At 38.5% G+C, this 21,801-nt stretch overlaps 1 protein-coding gene across 9 annotated transcripts in view; it reads right to left on the bottom strand.

The window, feature by feature from the left end:
- Nucleotides 1-3,927: 3,927 nt before the first annotated feature.
- The window catches only part of LOC308192194 (uncharacterized protein), an 87,534-nt gene continuing 69,660 nt past the window's right edge, over nt 3,928-21,801 (bottom strand). For 4 of the 9 annotated variants that reach the window (XR_013948631.1, XR_013948632.1, XR_013948634.1 and 1 more), the window contains 3 exons: nt 15,987-16,142; nt 13,114-13,150; nt 3,928-9,057 (listed from right to left, as the gene is read on the bottom strand). Coding sequence is in view for 1 of the 9 variants with exons in the window: in XM_080585487.1 (XP_080441613.1) it covers nt 13,127-13,150 (24 nt within the window). In the remaining 8 variants the exon portion in view is untranslated. The other 5 variants (XR_013948633.1, XM_080585487.1, XR_013948636.1 and 2 more) reach the window with 3 other exon arrangements.

Raw genomic sequence — 21,801 nt, 5'->3', positions numbered from 1 at the left:
TATTAAGTGAAAGTTGCAGTAGAAAGGAATATATAAGCAGCTTGGATTCTTTTTCTTTCAAACTAAGAATCACAGTGTGAATTGGACTAAATGCCAAGAATAAAGTTAACAGCTTAAAATGAACAGTTGAAATTAACAGGTGTTATAGCATATGCTAGATTTAACTGCCAAGTATTTCACACCTTCATTAAAACCTTTCATGTCAATTTTAAGGAAACGTTAAAATAAAGGAGAAAAGTATAGCTTAAAAATGAATAGCTAATTGTTAAGTCTCAGAATCAGAATATACAGTGGCAGAGAAACTCTCAGTTTGTTTTGTGTGGGAATATAATTTAACTGGCAAGATATTCAACTAGAATGTATCACACTCCATTCTAATTCACAAAACTTTGTGTTTGACCTTTAAAAAGTAATGTGACCTACAAAGCATTTCATTAGGGGAGTCAATGGAAAAAGAAGGCATTCTTGTTTCGTGGGGGTATGGCAAAGGCAAAAAAGACGAAGAGCAGTGAGGTGCATAGACCGAGTGCTGAAAGACCTGAAAACCTGTAGCCCAGAAAGCCACTGTTGCTTTTGTTAATAACAGGCCACGGACTTTCTGCTGAGTTTACAAGGTCTCAGGACTAGCCTGGCTAATTTGTGTTAATTTATCACCGTAAGAGACATTTTTCTTCTGGCCAAGTGGCTATAGTTAATTTGTTTTGCTTTGCTGGTATAATCATATTTTTGTACAGATATGAGTAACAAGTAGTTATTCTGTGCAGAAGATATTTCTGACTCTGACAATGTCATACAGAAGAACATAGTCTTCTAAAGAAAATGGAGGCCTTCACAGAATCACAGAATCATCTAGGTTGGAAGACACCTCCAAGATTACCTAGTCCAACCTCTGACCTAACACTAACCAGTCCTCCAGTAAACCATGTCACTAAGTTCAACATCTAAATGTCTTTTAAAGACCTCCAGGGATGGTGACTCAACCACTTCCCTGAGCAGCCCATTCCAATGCCTAACAACTCTTTCGGTAAAGACGTTCTTCCTAATATCCAACCTAAACCTCCCCTGGCGCAACTTTAGCCCATTCCCCCTCGTCCTGTCACCAGGCACGTGGGAGAATAGACCAATCCCCACCTCACTACAGCCTCCTTTAAGGTACCTATAGAGAGCGATAAGGTCGCCCCTGAGCCTCCTCTTTTCCAGGCTGAACAATCCCAGCTCCCTCAGCCGCTCCTCATAAGACTTGTTCTCCAGACCCCTCACCAGCTTCGTTGCCCTTCGCTGGACTCGCTCGAGCACCTCCATGTCCTTCTTGTAGTGAGGGGCCCAAAACTGAACACAGTACTCAAGGTGTGGCCTCACCAGAGCCGAGTACAGGGGGACAATCACTTCCGTAGCCCTACTGGCTACACACTGTTACTTATACAAGCCAGGATGCTGTTGGCCTTCTTGGCCACCTGAGCACACTGCTGGCTCATATTCAGCCGACTGTCAACCAATACTCCCAGGTCCTTCTCTGCCAGGCAGCTTTCTAACCACTCATCTCCCAGCCTGTAGCGCTGCTTGGGGTTGTTACGCCCCAGGTGCAGGACCCGGCACTTGGCCTTGTTGGACTTCATACAGTTGGCCTCAGCCCATCGCTCCAGCCTATCCAGATCCTCCTGCAGAGCCTTCCGACCCTCAAGCAGATCAACACATCCACCTAACTTGGTGTTGTCTGCAAACTTACTGGTGGTGCACTCGATCCCCTCATCCAGATCATTGACAAAGATATTAAAGAGGACTGGCCCTAATACTGAGCCCTGCGGGACTCCACTAGTGATTGGCCTCCAACTGGATTTAGCTCCATTCACCATGACTCTTTGGGCCTGGCTATCCAGGCAGTTTTTAACCCAACGATGTGTACACCAGTCCAAGCCATGAGCAGCTAGTTTCTTCAGAAGAATGCTGTGGGAAATGGTGTCAAAAGCCTTACTGAAATCAAGGTAGACCACATCCACAGCCTTTCCCTCATCCACTAAGCATGCCACTTTGTCGCAGAAGGAGATCAGGTTCGTCAAGCAGGACCTGCCTTTCGTAAACCCATGCTGACTGGGTCCGATCGCCTGGTTGCCCTGCAAGTGCCGTGTGATGACACTCAAGATAATCTGCTCCATGAGCTTCCCTGGCACTGAAGTCAAACTAACAGGCCTATAGTTTCCCAGGTCTACCCTCCAGCCTTTCTTGTAGATGGGCATCATGTTTGCTAGCCACCAGTCAACTGGGACCTCCCTCGATAGCCAGGACTGCGGATAAATGATGGAAAGCAGCTTGGTCAGCTCTTCTGCCAGTTCTCTCAGTACTCTTGGGTGGATCCCATCCAGCCCCATCGACTTGCATACATCTAAGTGCTGTAGCAGGTCGCCAACTATTTCCTCGTGGATTATGAGGGCCACATTCTGCTCCCCATCCCCTTCCACCAGCTCAGGGTACTGGGTATCCAGAGAACAACTGGTTTTGCCGCTAAAGACTGAGGCAAAGAAGGCATTAAGCACCTCAGCCTTTTCCTCATCTCTTGTTCCTAAGTTTCCCCCCACATCCAGTAAAGGATGGAGATTCTCCTTAGTCCTCCTTTTTGTGTTGATGTATTTATAAAAACATTTTTTATCTTTAATGGCAGTAGCCAGACTGAGCTCCAGATGAGCTTTGGCCTTTCTAATTTTGTCCCTGCACAGCCCTACAACATCCTTATAGTCCTCCTGAGTGGCTTGCCCTCTTTTCCAAAGGTCATAAACCCTCTTTTTTTTTTTCCTAAGTTCTAGCCATAGCTTTCTGTTCAGCCAGGCCAGTCTTCTTCCGTGCTGGCTTGCCTTTGGGCACGTGGGGACAGACCGCTCCTGAGCCTTTAAGATTTCCTTCTTGAAGAGTACCCAGCCTTCCTGGACTCCTCTGCCCTTTAGAATTGCCTCCCACAGGACTCTACCAACCAGTGTCCTGAACAGCTCAAATTCTGCCTTCCGGAAGTCCAAGACAGCAGTTTTACTGGTCCCCCTCCTGACTTCGCCAAGAATAGAGAACTCTACCATTTCATGATCACTCTGCCCAAGACAGCTCCCGACCACATCTCCCACCAGTCCTTCTCTGTTTGTGAACAGAAGGTCAAGCGGGGCACCTCCCCTGGTAGGCTCACTAACCAGCTGCATCAGGAAGCTATCTTCCACGCTCTCCAGAAACCTCCTAGACTGCTTCCTCTGAGCTGTATTGTATTTCCAGGATATGTCTGGAAAGTTGAAGTCCCCCACAAGAACAGGTGCTGGCGATTGTGCAATTTCTGCCAGCTACTTGTAGAACTGGCTGCAAAATGGTGGCGACGCCTGATTTAAATGGCCCACTGCTGATGCTGCTGGCTCCTCCTATGCCTCGTCAGCCTCCCTCACGAGGGCTGCTGGGTCTTGGTAGCTCCCTTGGCTGCTTCGAGTGGCCTCAATGCTGGAAAGAAAGCCCTGCCCACCTCAGTTCCCTGCTCCACTGCAGAACACATCTGTTCTGTAGCCGATCGCCTCGGCGAGAGTAGTGGACACAGAGGTTATGGTGTAGAAGAGTACTGGCTCATATGGGGTGGTAAGGCTTGGCACAGATTTGGCACTAGAAATTGCACTGCTATAACCAGCTCACTAACAGTCCATTAAAGTGTAGGCCTGGAGTTGGATCAGACTGGTCTTAGGGGTAACAAAGAGAACAAAAATAAAAATACTATCTATCATACATAAAAGCCACCATATATAGTAAAATCAGTTTTAACATGGAGCTGCAGTATGATGAAGAACAAGATACATTAGCAAACATATAAAAAGGACACCAAGTGGATCCTAGCCACAGACATAAGGACCCAGTGGAGAATGGGAGAGTGAGCATAATTCCATGAAAGGGGGATAGAAACTGAGAAACGTGTATAGCAATATTAGTTTTATTATTACTGTTGAGACTTTTTTAGGATAAAAGTGTTTTTTCTTTTTGTATAATAATTAGATCTGGATTAAGGCTGGTTCTCTGAGTAGGTTGTTAAGATTTCTTTAATACAATACAAAACATTCTTGGCTTTATTTATATGGAATATTTCTTCTTTACCCCCACACAAGGTTTTGAGCATAACAGACGCCATGCAGAAACATAGACACAGCTGAGATTCGTATAATTTTCCCACCCATAGCAAGATCTATTTGAAAATTCCACTTGAGTTTTGTACCTGGTGAAATCAACACCAATGAATCTTTAAGAAAACATTTCCTGTGCAAAAATGTTGCTTTCTCCCAAGGTGTTTTTGTTTATCTGTTTGTTTTTCCAGTAAAACATGTGTTTAAAATGTATAAATCAATGGACAGTGCATGCCTACATTATTTATGTTCTTTTATATGCAGCTTGGAATCACAGTTAAAACATGCTACAAACCAATTCCCTGGGTCACTGAGCCTGCAGTTGTTTTTATTCTGTGGTTATTATTTTGAAAGAGAAATGTAAACTTTATATTATATCATACAACATGGCTCTTTTCTTCCTCACATACTCATAATAAGGAGTATTATCATTTATTTGTAGTCTGGTAACACCTGGAAGACCAAAGCTGCATTATTACTGGTATTGTACAAGTATACAATAAAAACATGCCCCCAAAAGACTATAATCTCATTTGAAGTAAAGAGACAATATTGTCTATTCAATACAAATGAGGTATGCACATGGGAGAAGTGAGGTGTTCACAAATATGGGATCATGTATCACCAGTGCACATTAGTTGCTTAATCAGTCAAAGTATTTTGAAATTTCAGAAGTTAATTTTGTGGGGCAATAAATAAACATTTGAAGTATGATTTTCATGTCAAAAAGCTTTAAAGGGAATAGGAATATTTGAATGTAGCATAAACCTAAAGAAAATCTTACTGTTTATTGTACTAACTTTTTGTCTTGTGCAGCTATGACAAAGGACAAATCCGCAATACTATATCAAGGTTCTTCTAAAATATTATAATAATAATAATAATAATAATAATAATAATAATAATAATAATAAATAAATAAAAAAATAATAAAAAGTTAAATCAGGAAACTTTTCTTCCCACTTCAGAAGCTGCTCTAGAACTCAGTTCCTCTGGTAGCTTTATGCATGCATTACGATAATGCAATTCTAAAATATTTATTTAAGCTAATAGCTATTTCCTTAGGTGAACACATACTGTGCTGAAGAGTGCCGTAAAGAAGAAACTAGAAATGAAATCAGAAAGAGGTATGTTAGTCATTTTGGATTTTGAAAGCAAGCAAAGTAATTTTTTAGTGCAGATGGATATTTCTGAAATACATTGTCCTTAACCATGGATGAATTGTGAGGAGAATGTTTAAATATGTAGCTAAGCATGAATACATATCTCTACTGCTAATAGAGTAGCTTATTATTTTTCAGCTTTTGAGGAAATCATAACATTGCAAGTTTTGAAAGGTGACTGGGCAAAATATTCCACTTTTCCCATTTTTCTTTTTGAATTACCTATTAAAATAAGTATTTTTATGATGTACTTTTTCTGTTCCAAGGTGTTTAATTAAATGCCTTCCTCCCCCTTTTACCCTCCTTTCTTCCTTCCATTCCCTGACTTCCTGAAGCTGTAGAAATGGACAGCTGTTTTAGCCAGTGGAGCATAACAATCTCTGAATAAAATCCAGTAACAATACAGATATAAATGGATGTATTTGAGTTAGTGATTTGTTAGCTGCATTCTTTTTGTTGAGAAATGACCATCTTTTGAGGTTGCAAATACTTTCCATTTTATTTTTCCTTTCTTCAATGGAAGTGGTAAACAATTTTTTTATTATTATTTTATTTTTGTTTTTATTTTTCCCTTTGGTTTTTCAGCTTCTAAATGAGAGGAAATAGGAAAAGAAGAACAATGGAAATAATAATTTAAAAAGGCAATTATTAAAATAAAATATGAGTACCTTATATGGTATTCATATTTTTACATATGAAATTATAAAATATGAATATCTTACATCTTTTCCATTCCCATTTTTGCCTCAGATGCCCTTTGAAAATATGTTGTCCAAGTAGGCTATTTATTTAATGGATTTAAAAATAAAAACAGGAACTGGCTCAAATTATAATTAATAATACAGATATTTTTAATATTCATTCAGTACTCTAAATCTCTAAGCACTGACTGGAAGTCTTTGTTATGCTATATTTGTGTAGCAATCTAAATAAAACAAATGGTTTGTTTCTGCTTACTTTGTAGCAAATAAGGCATGCATCACATCAACACCTTAATAAATAGTACTCAGCCGGTACAGGAACAAGCCAAAATGCTAGAAAGGCCCATGATAGAGAGGGTTGCTCATGGTCAAGTTTACATGAAGTTTGGAAGTTTGAATTATCATCTCTCAGGTACTACAGATGACTAAACAATAAACTTAATTCCACCTTCATGCCTACCGATATTTTTCTTATTGCCAGCACTAAATATACAATGAAATTATTAATGATAGAAGGATTATTTTCTCTTGTTGGCTTGTTTGTGGCTTCTGCTCTAGAAGTGAAGGACGTTTATGAAAAATAATTGGAAAAACAAATCAAGTTTGTATATTCTAGCACCATGCTTTGACCTACAATAATCCTGGACGATCACAATATATATTGCATTCTGAATGGAAAACATACCAGACAAACATCCTCTGTGTGACTGAAATGAGTCATAGGCTACTCACAGCTGGGTAGCTTGATGCTGCCAAATTTTTTTTAGGATAATTAGATTCTACTTAGATACTGGAAACATCACAAGTTTTTAACCCAGCTTTTGTGTATAAATTACAGATTTTCCAAAATATCAGCATTTTCTATTTTGGCTTTGAATGGGCAACCTGTGTTTAGCTCAGTGGGCAGGCCTTGTGCTGTAAAGAGCCCAAACATGTTTAGTTCACATTTTATATGTCTTTCAGGAAGAAGCCTTCACCATAAGGCCTCTAAGGAGCTTTAATATTTCTGAAGGGCCCAAGACATCAGAGTCCAGTGATGTAAGATCACTTCCTTTGTAACTCCTGAAAAAGTTTCTTTGTTTCAGAATGACTCTGAAATGAGCCAGGTGAACTTTCTGAATGGTCCCTGATACCCCCTGGGTTGGAGGTACATGAAAGACAGCCTTTACATGGAGCTGCCACTTTGCTCAACTGAGTATTGCAGAAGGGAACTTCCTGTCAAGTGACTGAGGGACCCAAGGAAAATCCAAATTGTGATATATTTGGTTGGTTCCCTTTTTAATATGTTGTAGATGAAAACAGTCAACTGCCCATGAAAAAGGGATGCCTGTCTTCATGTCCAAATTGTAGCCAGGGGAGAGCTGCATCCTGCAAGGGCCATTCATGCAATCTGGAGGACATTAAATTAGGAAATGAAAGATTTGCTCTGCACATCTTTATTTTCCATGAAGTCCCACAGCCTCTGTTCCGTTGCTTTAGGCTTCACTTGTTTTGCTAAATCCTTGTCCTCCCACTGTGCGGAGGCTGAGCAGGTTCCTACTCCCGTGTCAGCTCAGTCAACCCAGTCCCCAAAACTCCCATGTCAGTGCAGAACTCACGCTGCCACTGGCAGTGCATCCTGTAACCAGGTGTGACTGTGGACTGGCAGAAGCAAAGATACCACAGATGACAGCCCATGCATCCTGCTAAGCAGCGTAAGTAGACTACTCACTTTGAAAACTGATGTCTCACAGTCATGATTACACATACACAGATTTAAATATATATATATATATATGCAAAGAAAAGCAACAGGGCACTCCTCCTTTAAAAGCAAACCTAAAGACCCCATTTAAAACATATTTTCCATTCTATGACTTTGTGGGATGTAAATTATTCAATTCAATTCAACAGGAGAAGCCACATGCTGGCTACTTGTTTTCTTTGCTTATTTTAAATATGCTAAAATCAGACAGGTTTTTTAGTGTAAACAAATGTATTCCTCTTGCTATTTTGCCCTCTCAAGACCCCTGATAATGAGAAGGGAGGCAATCCTGGACCAAGCAGCATCATGGGCAGACTTGCAACCTGCTTCCAAAATCCTGACTGTTGCTGTAAGCAGTTGAGATGGCATTTCATGTGTCTTATGTCCTTTACAGCTCCTGCCTACAGAAGTGCAGTGTAACTCAGAAATAGCCCTGTGAGTATGGAAAGAAATGAGTTCATCTTCACATCTTATGCTTTAAGCTTTGTTTTGGGGCTCAGAGCAATTTCTCTGCTGTAGATTACATGGCTGGGTACCTCTGGGATCCCTTCCCAATTTAAAAAGGCCAAGGGAGCAGCATATAAAAAACGAACTCTTCCTGGCATCTGCTTCTAGACATTTCTCAGTCACATGTTCTTCCATCTTCCTCTCCAATACAGAATAACAGAAAAACACAGTTCAGTAGTCTGTGAACATCCATGCCATCAGCTGGAAAATTTCTGTTTCCTACAATGAAGAATTTATGGATGATATTGCCTGTCTACCAGCTCCATGAGAAAGTGCCCTACAAATACATTCCCTTCCACAACCATACTATGATTTTATTATATTTCCGCTTTACTCAGTTTCTGATTTTCCTGTATGAGACACCAGCATTGCCTTTTATCTCTACCGATCATATCATTCATACCCAGTAACTGGCATTGTGACAGTCAAACACTTTGGTGAAAAAATATCATTCTGGCCGTGGAAGGCCTTAAGCTGCAGATCATCACACGTGGGATGTCAGTTGTGGGATGCCACATATCTCTGTGTGCTTGTGTGTAAATCACATTTTATTTTCAGTATTCAGTTTTGGTCACTCCCTATACCTGACTGGTTTGATTCAGTAAAAGAGTTTTTATTCATTTTTAGACAAGTATGTCAAAATGTTGAATTACTGCTTTTTCCATTCGTGTTTTTGACTTATGTACTGTTGATTTCTATTTGTCCTTGTGAAAGGGACAAAGTAGTGTCTTCTATGAGAAAAGCATCTGGTAGGATTTCAGCACTGAAAATTTCTTCAAAGATGAGTCACAGTTCTGTAGGTTTCTATTGCCCTTTGGGAAAAAGAAGAAGAAAATAAAAATTAAAATAAAAAAAAAGAAAAAGATGAAGAAAAGAAATGTAATTATACTCTACATCACTTAGACAAGAGAAAAGCAGAGCTGTTCTTTTTTTTCTTTCTTTCTCCCCCCAATCTCCCTCCTTTTCTCCAGCAGCTTCTGTGTATAAATTATACATTTTCTTAAATATCTGCATTTTCTATTTCAGGTTTGAACTGATAACATGTGTTTTTGCACAGTAGGCAAACCTCATGCTGTCACAAGCCATGGTGATACAGCCTCACATTTCACTTCCCTTCCTCCCAAGGAGCCCTTTGCTATTATGTCATTAGAGATAATGCGAAGCTTTGAATCGAAACACCATAGACACTGGTGATGCATGACAACCTTTCTAGCCAATGAAATGCCACTGTACAACGGGAGCCGCTCAGTCACACCAGCCCTTGTTAAGAGGAGATAATCATTTCTGCAAAGCATAGTGTCAAGCCATGACAACTTCTCCAGCTAAGGAGCTGAAGGGGCTTTGTGATTTTCCTCCAGGAAGATGGAAACGCACCTGTCAAGACCGCAAAAATTACATGTATGCACTAAATACCCTTTGAAACAGTTCTTGCTGCAGTGCAATCCACAAAACACTTTATATGGGGAGGAGGATTGCATGTGTTTTCTGATTTGCTTGTATTTTGGAGAGCTCAGAAGCAAAGGACTTTCTCCTGGTAGAGCTCAGAGTAGCTATACACTTATTGGGGCTGGGTGTGAAGATGCATGCTCCACTAAGTCTTACAGCAAATGATCACCATTAAAATCTTTTAAATCTTTTATGAAAGATAGAGAAGACAAGCAGACAAAGTATTTCTTATGTAAAGTATTCAAGGAGACTTTCATTTTAACAGCATCCTTTATTCCCCTTTCTTTTAGCTGCAGAACATTTTTATGAGGAAAATTCCCCAGTTGATAGTGTCTTTTTATGCAGTATTAAGATGATATTAACTCCCCCTTTGGGAGAGAAAAAGAAAATAAAAAGTAGCTGGAGCTTCTTTTTTGTCTTTTTATTGGAATCTGGGCCAGTTCCCTCAGAAAACAAAACAGGACAGGCACATACACAAAGGGAGTAGGGAAAATAGCCAAGAGAGAAAAAAAAAGAAAAAAAGCAGCTTCTGTTTGTACTGCTGACTCTGATTTGTAACCTTGCTGCTGGAGAAAGACATACACAACACATAGTCTTATCAGCCACTCCAAGACCTGGCAAGCTTGAACCAATGTCAAGCTGTTTAAGACATTACTGTTAGCTGCCTTTCTAGTCACAGGGTTAACAAGAGAGAGAGGGAGAGACTTGCCAAGCTAAGCCAGATTCTATTTAATCAGAGAATGTTGGGGGAAGGAGGGGGAAAGATGAGGAAAAACAAGGCTGAGAGTTACACACCAAGGGAACAAGACTCTTCTTGTAACCAATACTCGGGAATCAGTTGGAGCTGGTGGAGAATAAGCTGTTGTTATGTTCTTTCTGTGTCTCTCTTGTCTCTTCTCCTCTGATCTCTCAGGATCAGAATCACCAAAATATAAAAGTGTCATTGCAAATTCTGAGTTCCTAAAATATGGTGGACCTGGCAGCTGAAATGAAAAATTATATTCCTTTCTGTTTTGTTGTCCTCCTAGCAGTACTGTCAAACTATAGCCAAGTATGGTGTATGGCATAATATCCATTTTCATCTTTTTATTCATCTGTTAAAGTTGATTTCTGACATGCTGCTGTTGTTCCATTGCTTTCTTATCTTTGTTATTCTAACTTACTAGAAAATCAGTACCATCTTCCAAGGTATCAGAAAGCCTCTTTTTTTCTTTTTTTTTTTTTTTTTTTTGGACTGATTTCATTATTTGCATGGAAGTTTTATTTACTTTCAAAAGCAATGATTTATAAAAAGTCATGTTGGTCTTTTGCTGCCTTGAATGATGCAGACCATACATTTCTGTCCTGCAGCTTGAGTGAGAGATCATTTCCAATGTTTTGCCCATGCAGGTCTGTTAAGTTATGCCTAAGATCAACTTCCTATCCCAGCCACACCACACTGTACTCATGCATCCTCTGGAGTACCCTAGCAGTGCAATGGGGAGAAATTGCCAGAGCATTTCACACTTCTTTCACTTACAAAAAGCTGTCAAGAAAAATCTGATAATTGTATTTGTTCCACACCTATAAGAAATGTGCCAGCTCTGCCAGGACCTCTCTACAAGCAGATGGGTTGACTCCTGTGCTTGTTCAAGCACATCCTCAGTACATTGAGCGTGCTGGTCCTAGCAGCAATGAAGGGGCAGAACATCCTTGGATGGTAGCTGAGCCATCTCATTCCATCTCAGTCCAGAAGCAGACTGTTATGTGTCATGTGTTATTTGAGAACAGGAATTTATTTTATACTCAGCACCAGCAAAGTATTTCTACATGTTACTGCAAGTATATTTTTTTGATTTATTGCCCCTATCTTTATTATTACCACCTCCTATTTTTCTGTTTTCAACATAATCCATTTGAGACCTGCCTGGCAGACACTGCAGGTAAGTAAGAATCTAAGATATGGAAGTAAGATCTGGCTCCAGGCTCAGGTAAGCCAAGGAAAAGTACAGAGGTAAAGAAAAACATTGGTGGTATGTTTTGCATTGGCCTTGAGAATGACCAAGTGAGCGGGGTAGATGTCTGCTTCACCTTATGCTGGGCACCTATTTTAGCTTTGCCTATGGCATGACTTAATATGCTGACAGGGAGATCAAGAGGTGGGGAGAGGGCAAAAGGAGTCACAAGAGGGTCTCTCTCTCTTGATTTATATCATCCTGCAGCAGAGCTGTGAGGAGGATATGGCCAAGTTTAATTTGCATACCTGGAGAATGTTTTTCTGTGAAAGAAAAACTTGGTGGACAGCCACAAAATCCTTGGGGCTCTAAACCCTATTCTGTACAGTGCTAATGAAATCCACAGTTTCAGATTTAAAATAATAATAAAATAAACAAAAAGAATCAGCTTTACACTAAATCAAGAGAGAAAGTTAGACAGCAATGTGTCTATCTCAGCTGATGATTTCCAGATAACTTAATGTGTGGGATTTATGCACCCTTCTTCATCTACTGTGCCACTCTTTGTCTGCTGACTTCAAAGATAGCCTTAGGCAGCTCAGACACCTTGTTGGGAACTACATGGCTGATTTCTAGGGCAACTGGAAAGCTAGAGAAGATCTCATTCTTCTTCTCAGCAGATCTCCAAAGAGCCATCAACTGGTCTTCAGCTTTCTCAGGGACGTCTTCACTTAGTCAATATTTTATGTGGAAGTGCAATCCCACTATATTCAAAAACAAACCTGTCAGAAGATTCAGACAGCTATAATTTTCTTCATTTCCCTCTAATACAACAAAAGGCACATTCTATTTCAGCTATTATGTTTAAAAAATACATTTCCACCTTTATGCCAACCTGTGAATAATTGTTTAAGTTTTCCAGTCAAGTGCTTCAGGTACTGAATCTTTATCCTAGCTTTTATAGATTTAGACTTAGAGCAATAGTATTATATTTAATCACTTTGTAGTGTGCTATCTCATTTAGGTATTTCTGACAAGTAAGACACTTAATATCTTTACCCTTCTTGCTGTTCCTTCCTTGTTCAAAAGAGAGCAATCATGATTCAAAATGAGACTGTAGTCACATAAAAATAGCCTGTTTTTCTTAGGACATTTAGGAGTTGTTTTCTCTCTTTTGTAGACCTGCTTGAAAATATAACAAAAGAAATGAAGGTAAACCAGGAAAGCACTTCCAGGAGTGGGTCTGATGATGTAGTAACTTACATTTGAATATTTCCAGCTACTGAAAATAATTTCATGTTGCTACAAATGACTGGTATAAAAGTGGACATTGCTTGAATTTACCCCAGTATCTATTTTTTTTTTACAGAAAGAGTCTGTAAAAGTCCATGGGTCAAACACACTTTTATATCTTTATTTAAAAATAAAATAAAAAAAAATAAATGAAATTTAAATCACGTAGTAACTTTTTAATAATTTCTAATTTACCTTGGTTGTCGGTCTAAGAATCAGTTGTAGATGGTACCTGTAGAAAGAAAGGAGTCATAAAGTCATAAGAAACAGCCACATAAGAAAGGGACAGTCAGCAAAGGGAAAAAAAGACCTGTGTGAAACCCCCAGAAGATATAAACTATGACTATTCCTCTCTCATTTCTGTCTTAAGGCATGGAGGTTTTGGTTGGCTTCTTCCCGTCATCCTGTTTCTAAACTGATAGAGAATCATCCTTCAGTAGGTGCTTTCAGTTTCTACATTTTCTTCCCAGATCTAGAAACCATGTGTTATGTAAAAGAGCAAAGCAAAATCAAACTAGCAATATGACTTGTTCCAGTGCATATTTCAATATTTACCATTTTGTCCTTTAGTTGTCTACCCTGCTTGACTAAATTTGGGGATTTTGTTCAGGAAAAGATCATACAGTCAGGCTCCTGACTTATTTAGAGTCATTCAGAAAGCTTTCTTAACAAATCTTCAGCTGTTGGGACTTTAACATGCTTTAAGAACCTCCCTTTAATCTGTGCAAGTTTGCTGAACTGAAATTACTGGCTGGGGGCCATGATCCAAGTTCTGTTGAAGTCAATGGAAGTCAGTCCAATTATTTCAATGGAGCTGGATCTGTTCCATAAGGCAGTGACCGCTTGAAGTTGGTTTGCAAAAGCTGAATTTCTTCTTTTTCAGAGCAGAGTCACTAATGAGGAACAGGCTGTAATGTGGCTGAGGGAGTATATACTTTATGCATACAGCATCTAATTAAACACATCATTCTATACTGTCATAAAGCATTTCCCACACTAAGTGTTGTTCACATTACTCACAGGAGATTTAGGTTTTCAAAATCTCCCACAAAAACGTCCCAGCTGTTCTATATACTATATCTTATAGCACTTGCCACTGTGTGTGGGAAGGATAATTAACCTAAAGAACATTATATTTCACTGCCAAATGCTAAATGTTAGGATTATAAATTTCTTAATACAAACAACATATTCAGAAACAGTAGAGGAGATAGAAATGGAATATTCTTTGAAAAGGTATTTCACTAAGGGACTGGATAGCCCTGGCAATTGTTACAAGGTACCTTAAAGTCATCTTTTCAAATTCTGTACTCTCTAACAAATCAGTAGTATCCAGCGGTGATGGGAGGTACTTGAGGACTTAATGTGGTAGATCTGACTGCACACAGAAGTAGTTCTGTCTTTTCTTAGTCACACACTATTATTCATAAAGAGACTAATTCCTTTGTGAATTCTATGTTCTTGAAATGGTTGAAATATGGAATTTCTGTCCAGTGAGACATTTCAATTTTTTAAAGAATGTATCCCACTTAATAATGGAAAAAAAAAAAAAAGGAATACTATGTAGTTTCCTGTATGTGTTTTTTTTTTTTAATTATTATTTTATTTTTCCTTTTAAACAGGCTTCATCAGTTTTGTTCACTAAAATCAACTTTGAACTTACACTTTTTCAGGTATTCCCACTCTCTCTCTTGTTTCAGAAATGTTAACTTGTCCTTCATAGTTGTAAGAGCTTTTGGCAAGTTAGAGTTTAATATTTCAGAGTCAGGAAACACTCCAACTACAGGAAACCCACACTTCAAATACAGACACTTCGGACTCCAGAGATTGCTACTGCAGAATCAGGAAAGTAACTCAGGAACATCTGCTTGAGCAAAGACACCTGAGACTTAAAGGCTCCTGACTCTGCAGAAGGCTGAAGGGAAGCTCTGGATTGTTTGAGTCCACTGTTGTCAGTTTGGTGACCCTCTCCACAGAAGTGGATTCTCAAACCCAGTGTTCAAAAGGAGCTAAACTGGACCTTTTTGACTTTGGCAAATGAGTTCTCTCAAAATGAAATAAACTAGAAAATCTTTTCAATAAGAAAATGAACAGCCAACCCTAATATGTTTATCCTTTCCTATTTGTGGTCCTTGCTATTTTTATATGATTTAAGAAACTTGATTCCAGGTAGTACTATCAGAATAGAGTCTAAAGTAATTCTGTGGCCAACAAAAATGGCCTTTGCACTTGGTCAGACCTTGCCTTATTTTCCAATAAAAATCCTAATCTAAATTCAGTGTTGTAAGGATAGCTTTTCTGAACAGACATTTCATTCTGATTGAGCAATTCTAACTGTTTGTCCAGTACCACATAGTGCTTTACCTAGAGGGCAAAGAACTCAGGAAAGAAGAACAGTAAGAAGGAATGAAGGAAAGAACAAAAGAAAGTAAGATAAGCATGGAAGAAGAAGCAAGGTTCTGAAATAATTGGATATACATTTTAACAATCTGACTGCTACTGTAGGGACATCCACAAAGAAGGCATTTCAAACTTATTCTGGAAATTTTTGACGGAAGATTAGTATTCTTTCCCAAGTTTGATACTTTAATTACATCCTCTGCCTCCTGACTTTGAACCCTTCAAGCTAAAAAAGAACAACAAATAAAACCACCCACTATGATGGGGACTGACTATGCCCCACTGCACTTGATGTACTTTTTGCCAATGGCTCTTACAGGAGTAGTTCTGGACTTGTGATTGCTTGCTCTACAACCTCTCATTCCTATATTTCCACACAATTTTCCAGAAACAGTCTAAAGCCACAAGTCATCACAATTTCCCTTCGAAAGCAACACAGCACAGAAAGCAATAAGCCTGTCTGAGTGGTGATCACTTTAAGAGGAGGCAGTCAAAGGCTTTATTTTACTTTTTTATTTTTTGCATTTCTTTCTTTATTTCCTTGTTTTATTAAAATCCTCGCTGCAGTCAGGATTTTGAGAATGAGAATCCTCACTACTGACAACACACACAATTATTACTGTGATTTTTTTCCAGGGAAAAATGCAGGTGCGTTGTTTTGTACTTACTCATCTGAAGAAGAAGCTTTTCTCAGCATCATGGCAATTATTTAAGAGATGAAAATTACTAAGTAGTTCATCTCATTTTTCCAACTGTCAGTTTTCTTCACTGTCTTTTTGTCCTTGCAGAAAGTAAAAGCATCCAATATGGTTTCCTGTTCTGTCCTTAAAATAAGTATGGAAGAAACAGACTAAAAAACTGTCCTCTCTCCAAGCTTGAAAAATATATTAAATTATTGGTATAAACTTATCACGAGTTTTTGTTACAAAATTTTCATATGAAAGATGCCCTAAAACACATTTCTTGATAACACTACTGTAAGCAAATAACTTTGAGGTATTATTAACTCATTTACAAAAGTTTTAAAAAGGTGTTCCTGAAAATAGATGCTTTAATTGAAGAGACAATAGAGCAGCATATGTACGCCATAATGAAAAGACAGAGCTTTCCAGTTTTATTACTTGCAAAATATTGACAGCTAAAACTGTACATTTATAATGGATTTTAAAGTATAATACAAAAAAAAAAATCAAGTAATGAACTTGAACTCTTTCATTTAAATGTCAGCTGAATATCCATGAAAAAGCTCTTTAATTCTGAATAATGCATTCTGAGTACATTTTAACTGTTGAAAGCTAAACAATTTCTACACAGCGATAAAACTGTCTAGTTCGACCTACAGTGCTGTATTGCAAAGGTTCCTATTGGCAAACCTTCTTGCCTAGGCTATCTTTATTTACTCACTGATAATACTGCATCAAACATTTACAATGAAGCAAAAACTGACTGCAAAAGCTATACATATACAGATCAGGAACAGTAAGGAAAGACTTAATTTTGATTCAGAAAAGTGCTTAATTCTTCTGGGGGTTTTGAGGATGACACACATGCGTAAGTGTAGAAACACCCACATATTTAATGTCTCCAAGTGTTTTCTGGTGATGCTATTAAAATCGAACTCCTGCTTGACAAAGAAACAGAAAACATTTGTATAGCTACATAGAAGAATTTTATTATTCTATAACTATTGACTGATATCTTCAAAATATCCATCTTGTTTAAGAAAACGGTAACATTATATTTCAGGAGAGATTCAACTCTTCTTTTTTAGTAGTATATCCTTCGACTGGCTGCGTGAAAATAGCCTACTGGATCACACATTTCTGATACTGCTAATGATCAAAATGGTTGTCTCTGGAAATCACACAGGAGTTTGCTCACAGATTTACATTTCATTCTCATGGTCTACGAGAAGACCTGGATGCCCACAATGTATAGCACAGACATAACCAAGAAGCAGCATGCAGCTCCTGATGTGTTATATTGTCTTCTGAGGAAGTAAATAGGCAAGAGATTTTGAAAGGTATGTTGTGAAAATACATCTGAAAATACGTCTTCCATAAACTTTTGATGGCACTTTGAGCCCATAACTGTAGTACTAAATTTTGGGAAATAATCCATTATAAAATATGACAAGAGGGTTTTTTTATTATTATTTTCAAGATTTAAAAAAAAAAAAAAACTTAATTCCTAAGTAGCTTTTAAACTTTCCTCTTGTAAGTGAAACTTCTGGATTTTGTGGGCTTATAGTGTTTTTACCCAGCTGGGCAGGCAAATTCTACCACAACTGCTCTCTCACACCCCCTCCTCAAAAGAGAGGGGAAGAAGAAATGTGCTGGAAAAATAAAAATAAAAAATCTTATCTTACAGGTTGAGATAAGGGTAATTTATTAAAGGGAAAAGGAGGAGGGTTAAAAAAAAAAAGGAAAAAAATATTCTTAACTTTCCGTCAATGAATGATGTTTGGCCACATCCCGGAAAGCAGGGCCTCAATACGCCTAGCAGTTGTTTGGAAGGATAAACATCTTCTTAACAAGAGTCCTCCCTCTCTTTCCCCTTTTCCACCTTTTATTGCTGAGTGTGACACCATACAGTATGGAATATCCCTTTCGTTGGTTTAGGGCACCTGCCCCGGTGACGTCCCCTCTTGCCCGCCCACAGCTGACTGGCTTTGGGGATTCAGAGGGAGTCCTGGTGCTGTGCCAGCACTGCTCAGCAACAGGCAAAACACTGGTGTGACACCAGTGCTGGTCTAGCTACAAGTGCAGAGCACAGAACTGTATGGGCCACTGCACAGAAAGTTAGATCCCAGCCAGAGCCAATACAGGGCCTAAATTACCAGCATAATGAACTAAAAGCAAGAGAGTGGTTGTTAATACATTACTGTCCTGATAGTGACCCATTTATGAAAGAGTTATCTCAGAGAAAGAGTTCTCTCTTATCTACATAAGTTGTTGTGAGATCCCTTTGCATTTCACTTCCTCGATATATCAAAATTTCTCTCCATCATAGGCAAACTTAATAAGAACAAAGTTATGCATCTACTTAAATGTTTAGCGAGACTGAGGGCCTCTGCACTCCCTCTTTAACCTGAAAGTAATTCAAGCAAATCTGAAACACTCAGAAAAAGAAAAGCTGGAATCAACAGGGTTCTTTGCTTTCACACTGTATAAATTTATGCTGGAACATGGGCACTGACATTTCATTCTTTGCTGTTGTCACACAATACTGCATAGCAGATCAAATGTAGCAATTAAAAATGTTTTGAAACTGCAACTCCTACTCCATAAATTACCTCAGCCTTTTGTTATAGAACAACCAAGTCAACTTCCTGTTTGTGCTTAAACTATTCACAGCTTCAGCTGATGTCCTGCAGTGTCTTTTCCAAAGGTCACACCACAGTTTTCGATTCACACATTTGATTAAAAATATAAGAATCACAGTGTCCTGGGAAATGATCTGCAGTAAAAATAGATCAAACTACCTGCTGTTTCCAGGATAAACCAGGTTACTGCCTCTTTTCCCCATTCAGTTAGCATTGCAAATAGAGGAGGAAATATGCATATCTGCAGAAATCATGCTGCTAAACGGGGGAATTATATAATTTGAGGTGTTTGCTTTATGACAAAAAAAAAAGCGAGGCTTCTGTAGCTATTAGCAAAAATGCTCAGGTTAAAATATGGTCAAGGAAAAACAAGGGACAGAAAACTAAGAGTACTTAGATTTTATAAGGGCTAAGCTCTCATTCTTCTTTAGCTGCTGCAACATACCTTTGCACAATTGCTTTCAGAGCATATTGTCATAACTTTCCTTACACTGATTAGCATCCTCCCTGAAGTCCCATTTGCATTTAATGAAGCTGCTATGGAAGAGACTCTTCAGAGAGAGCCTATATGTTGTCCTTTCTTTCTTTCAAGGTCATGTCCCTGAATATGTGTGGTAGGATAATTAAATGCCTGCTCCTATTATCAATAATCCTGATACTTTTGTGTCCAACATCCAGAAACTTTGAAACAATACCTGCAGCATATGCTACAAAATCCCTGTCCAAAATGAGTGAAATACAGGAAGCAACGCAGCAGTGAAATACATCTCTGTCAAATTACAAATTCCTTTGAGTTATACAATTATCTCCATTTTTTAATTCCGCAACTTCATTTTATGTCATGAGCTCAATTCATCTAATCTCATCTAATCTAATGCAAGATTATGACATTGTCCAGGAAAAATATTCATGCCGAACCAGATGACAGTAATTAAAATTTCATCCCTTTGCTGTATTTTCAACTTTTCTACTACATTGTCCAAGGAGAGATTAGTGCAGAATCTCTTAAATAGGAGATAACCAAATGCTAGAGAGACCATGTGGGGTGAGGGTTCATTTTAAAAGCCCAAAGGCTGAACTGGGGAATCTTCCCTGGAGCCCCTGCTTCCCAAAGGAATACTTGGATAGATTCAGAACTGGAAAATTCTGACTAGACTTTACCCAGACCCAGTAGTTACACAAAGAAAAACAGGGAATGTGGTGTTGAGACAATCTATAACAGACTGGTGAGCATTTTGAGTGGGAATGGGCCAAGTTTTAAGAGCAGACCTAACACATGTTCTCTCAAATGTAAATTGGATTAAAAACTGTTCCATTTTACTTACTCTACTGTGAAATGACATTCTGGTTTATTAGCACTGCAGGTCCTGACTAAAATTTAGTAGGATCTTTATCTTAAGAGTGACTCTACGGTGAACTTCACATTTATTTCATGATTTTTAAATTTAGCTAAAGCTATAACAAACTGAATTTTCATGCACATAGAGCATCCTGTTTTTCTTTTAAGCACAAAGAAAAGCTGTCAGAAGAGACTGAAATAACTCTTTGTGAGCCCTCATTGTATCTATACGCTTGGCCCATTGGAAAATAGCATAGATAGATGTCCAGATAAACAACTAGTGGCTTTAATCTAGGCAGCCCCACATTCGTAAACACATATTCCTGGCCAATTTCTGCTTCCAGTGACATCTGATCCCCTCATTTACAGGTAGCAGTCCTGCTACGGGATCTGCCAGCGTGGAGCTCCACTAAATTGCCGTCACCTGGTCTCCTTGTAGCAGGATTGGAGCTGAAACCCACAGTTTCATAACAAATGTTATTAAGCTGATAGACTAGATGATAATCATTTACATGGCTATTCGGTGAAGAAAATGTAGTGACTGAATTAAATGGCCCTAATACCATGCAGAACATTGGCAAAATATGCACTGTCCCTTTCAAGATCTTTGCCTTAGAAGAAAAATAACTCCAGATATTGATATTCTTGTTTGAATAACCTTTCCTATACATCGTTCTTCTAAAAATAAATAAATAAACACACATTTAGATTTCTTTACCAAATAAATATATATTTCCCTGGTCAACATAAAATCTCAAATTGCAATATTGGAAAAAGAAGCCTTGCAAGTTCCCACTTTTATTCTGTCACAACTTAAAAATAGCCACAGCAATCTTTTTTTGCCACTATATTTTCTGAAACTATACTGTATAACATCACTACATCGTTTTGATAGCTCACAATTGCAAGTCTGCTTTCCTGATCCAATTTCAACTTGATATTTTTGCAATAGATCATATCACAAAAGTGTAGCAGTCAGAACAGAAATTTAGCATAATTCCCATATTTAGGGCTCTGTCAACAGATGTTGAAAATACAAAGACACTATTTTGAAAATAAAAGTCATGGTAAATGGACATTTGCCTATCAAGTCTGAAAGTATGGCTGGCTACCTGGGTTGCCAGCAATTGCATACATTATTGTCCTTGAACTGTAGCTGTAAATGCACTAGCATACAGTGATGCTGCCCAGAGAAATAAATCAGTTTGAAAGTAACCTACTTCTTTCTTTCAAATTACCGTTAATAACATTTTGCTTTTGCAAGATTAATGTACTTTAGCAAAGATACAATGAAACCAATTGTCTTGCCTGTGTTCCAGCTTTCAGTCATGTTGCTGCTTTTTCCTGCATTACTTATGTATCTATTTCTAAGAAAATTTAGAGTGAGGATGTACAGTACAGAAGATACAACAGATACAGATGAAACAGCAGTAGCAAAGTAGCTTTCCTAATACATTTCTTCTAAGACAAAGGGAAATTTTCTTAATAAGAGAATGCCTTTCTCCCCACTGAAAACTAAAGCTAATGGGATATTTTTTTTTTTCCATTGAGACAGAACAGAAAAATACCAAATAGTACAGAGAATGTCATCTCAAAACTTCATGGATTCAGTGGTTCTTTGATGAATAGCAGGTGTTTTTTTCCGACAGCTCTGGCTTCCGGGGGTTCAGTTCTAGGGCACACAGGCTTGTTACGGAACAACCAGATCTCTGCCACTGGGGAAGTCCCTTTAATGAAATAAAACTCCATGTGTGTCAGCACCTTCACTCTTAGGAGGAATCACAGAAATGTTTTCTTGTCCAGTTTTCTGCCTTAATGC

This window comes from Anser brachyrhynchus (assembly GCF_964034855.1).
Source record: "Anser brachyrhynchus genome assembly, chromosome: 3".
NCBI lineage: Eukaryota > Metazoa > Chordata > Aves > Anseriformes > Anatidae > Anser > Anser brachyrhynchus.
Note: the sequence above shows the minus strand (reverse complement) of the source record. Positions and strands in the feature narration are given on the sequence as shown.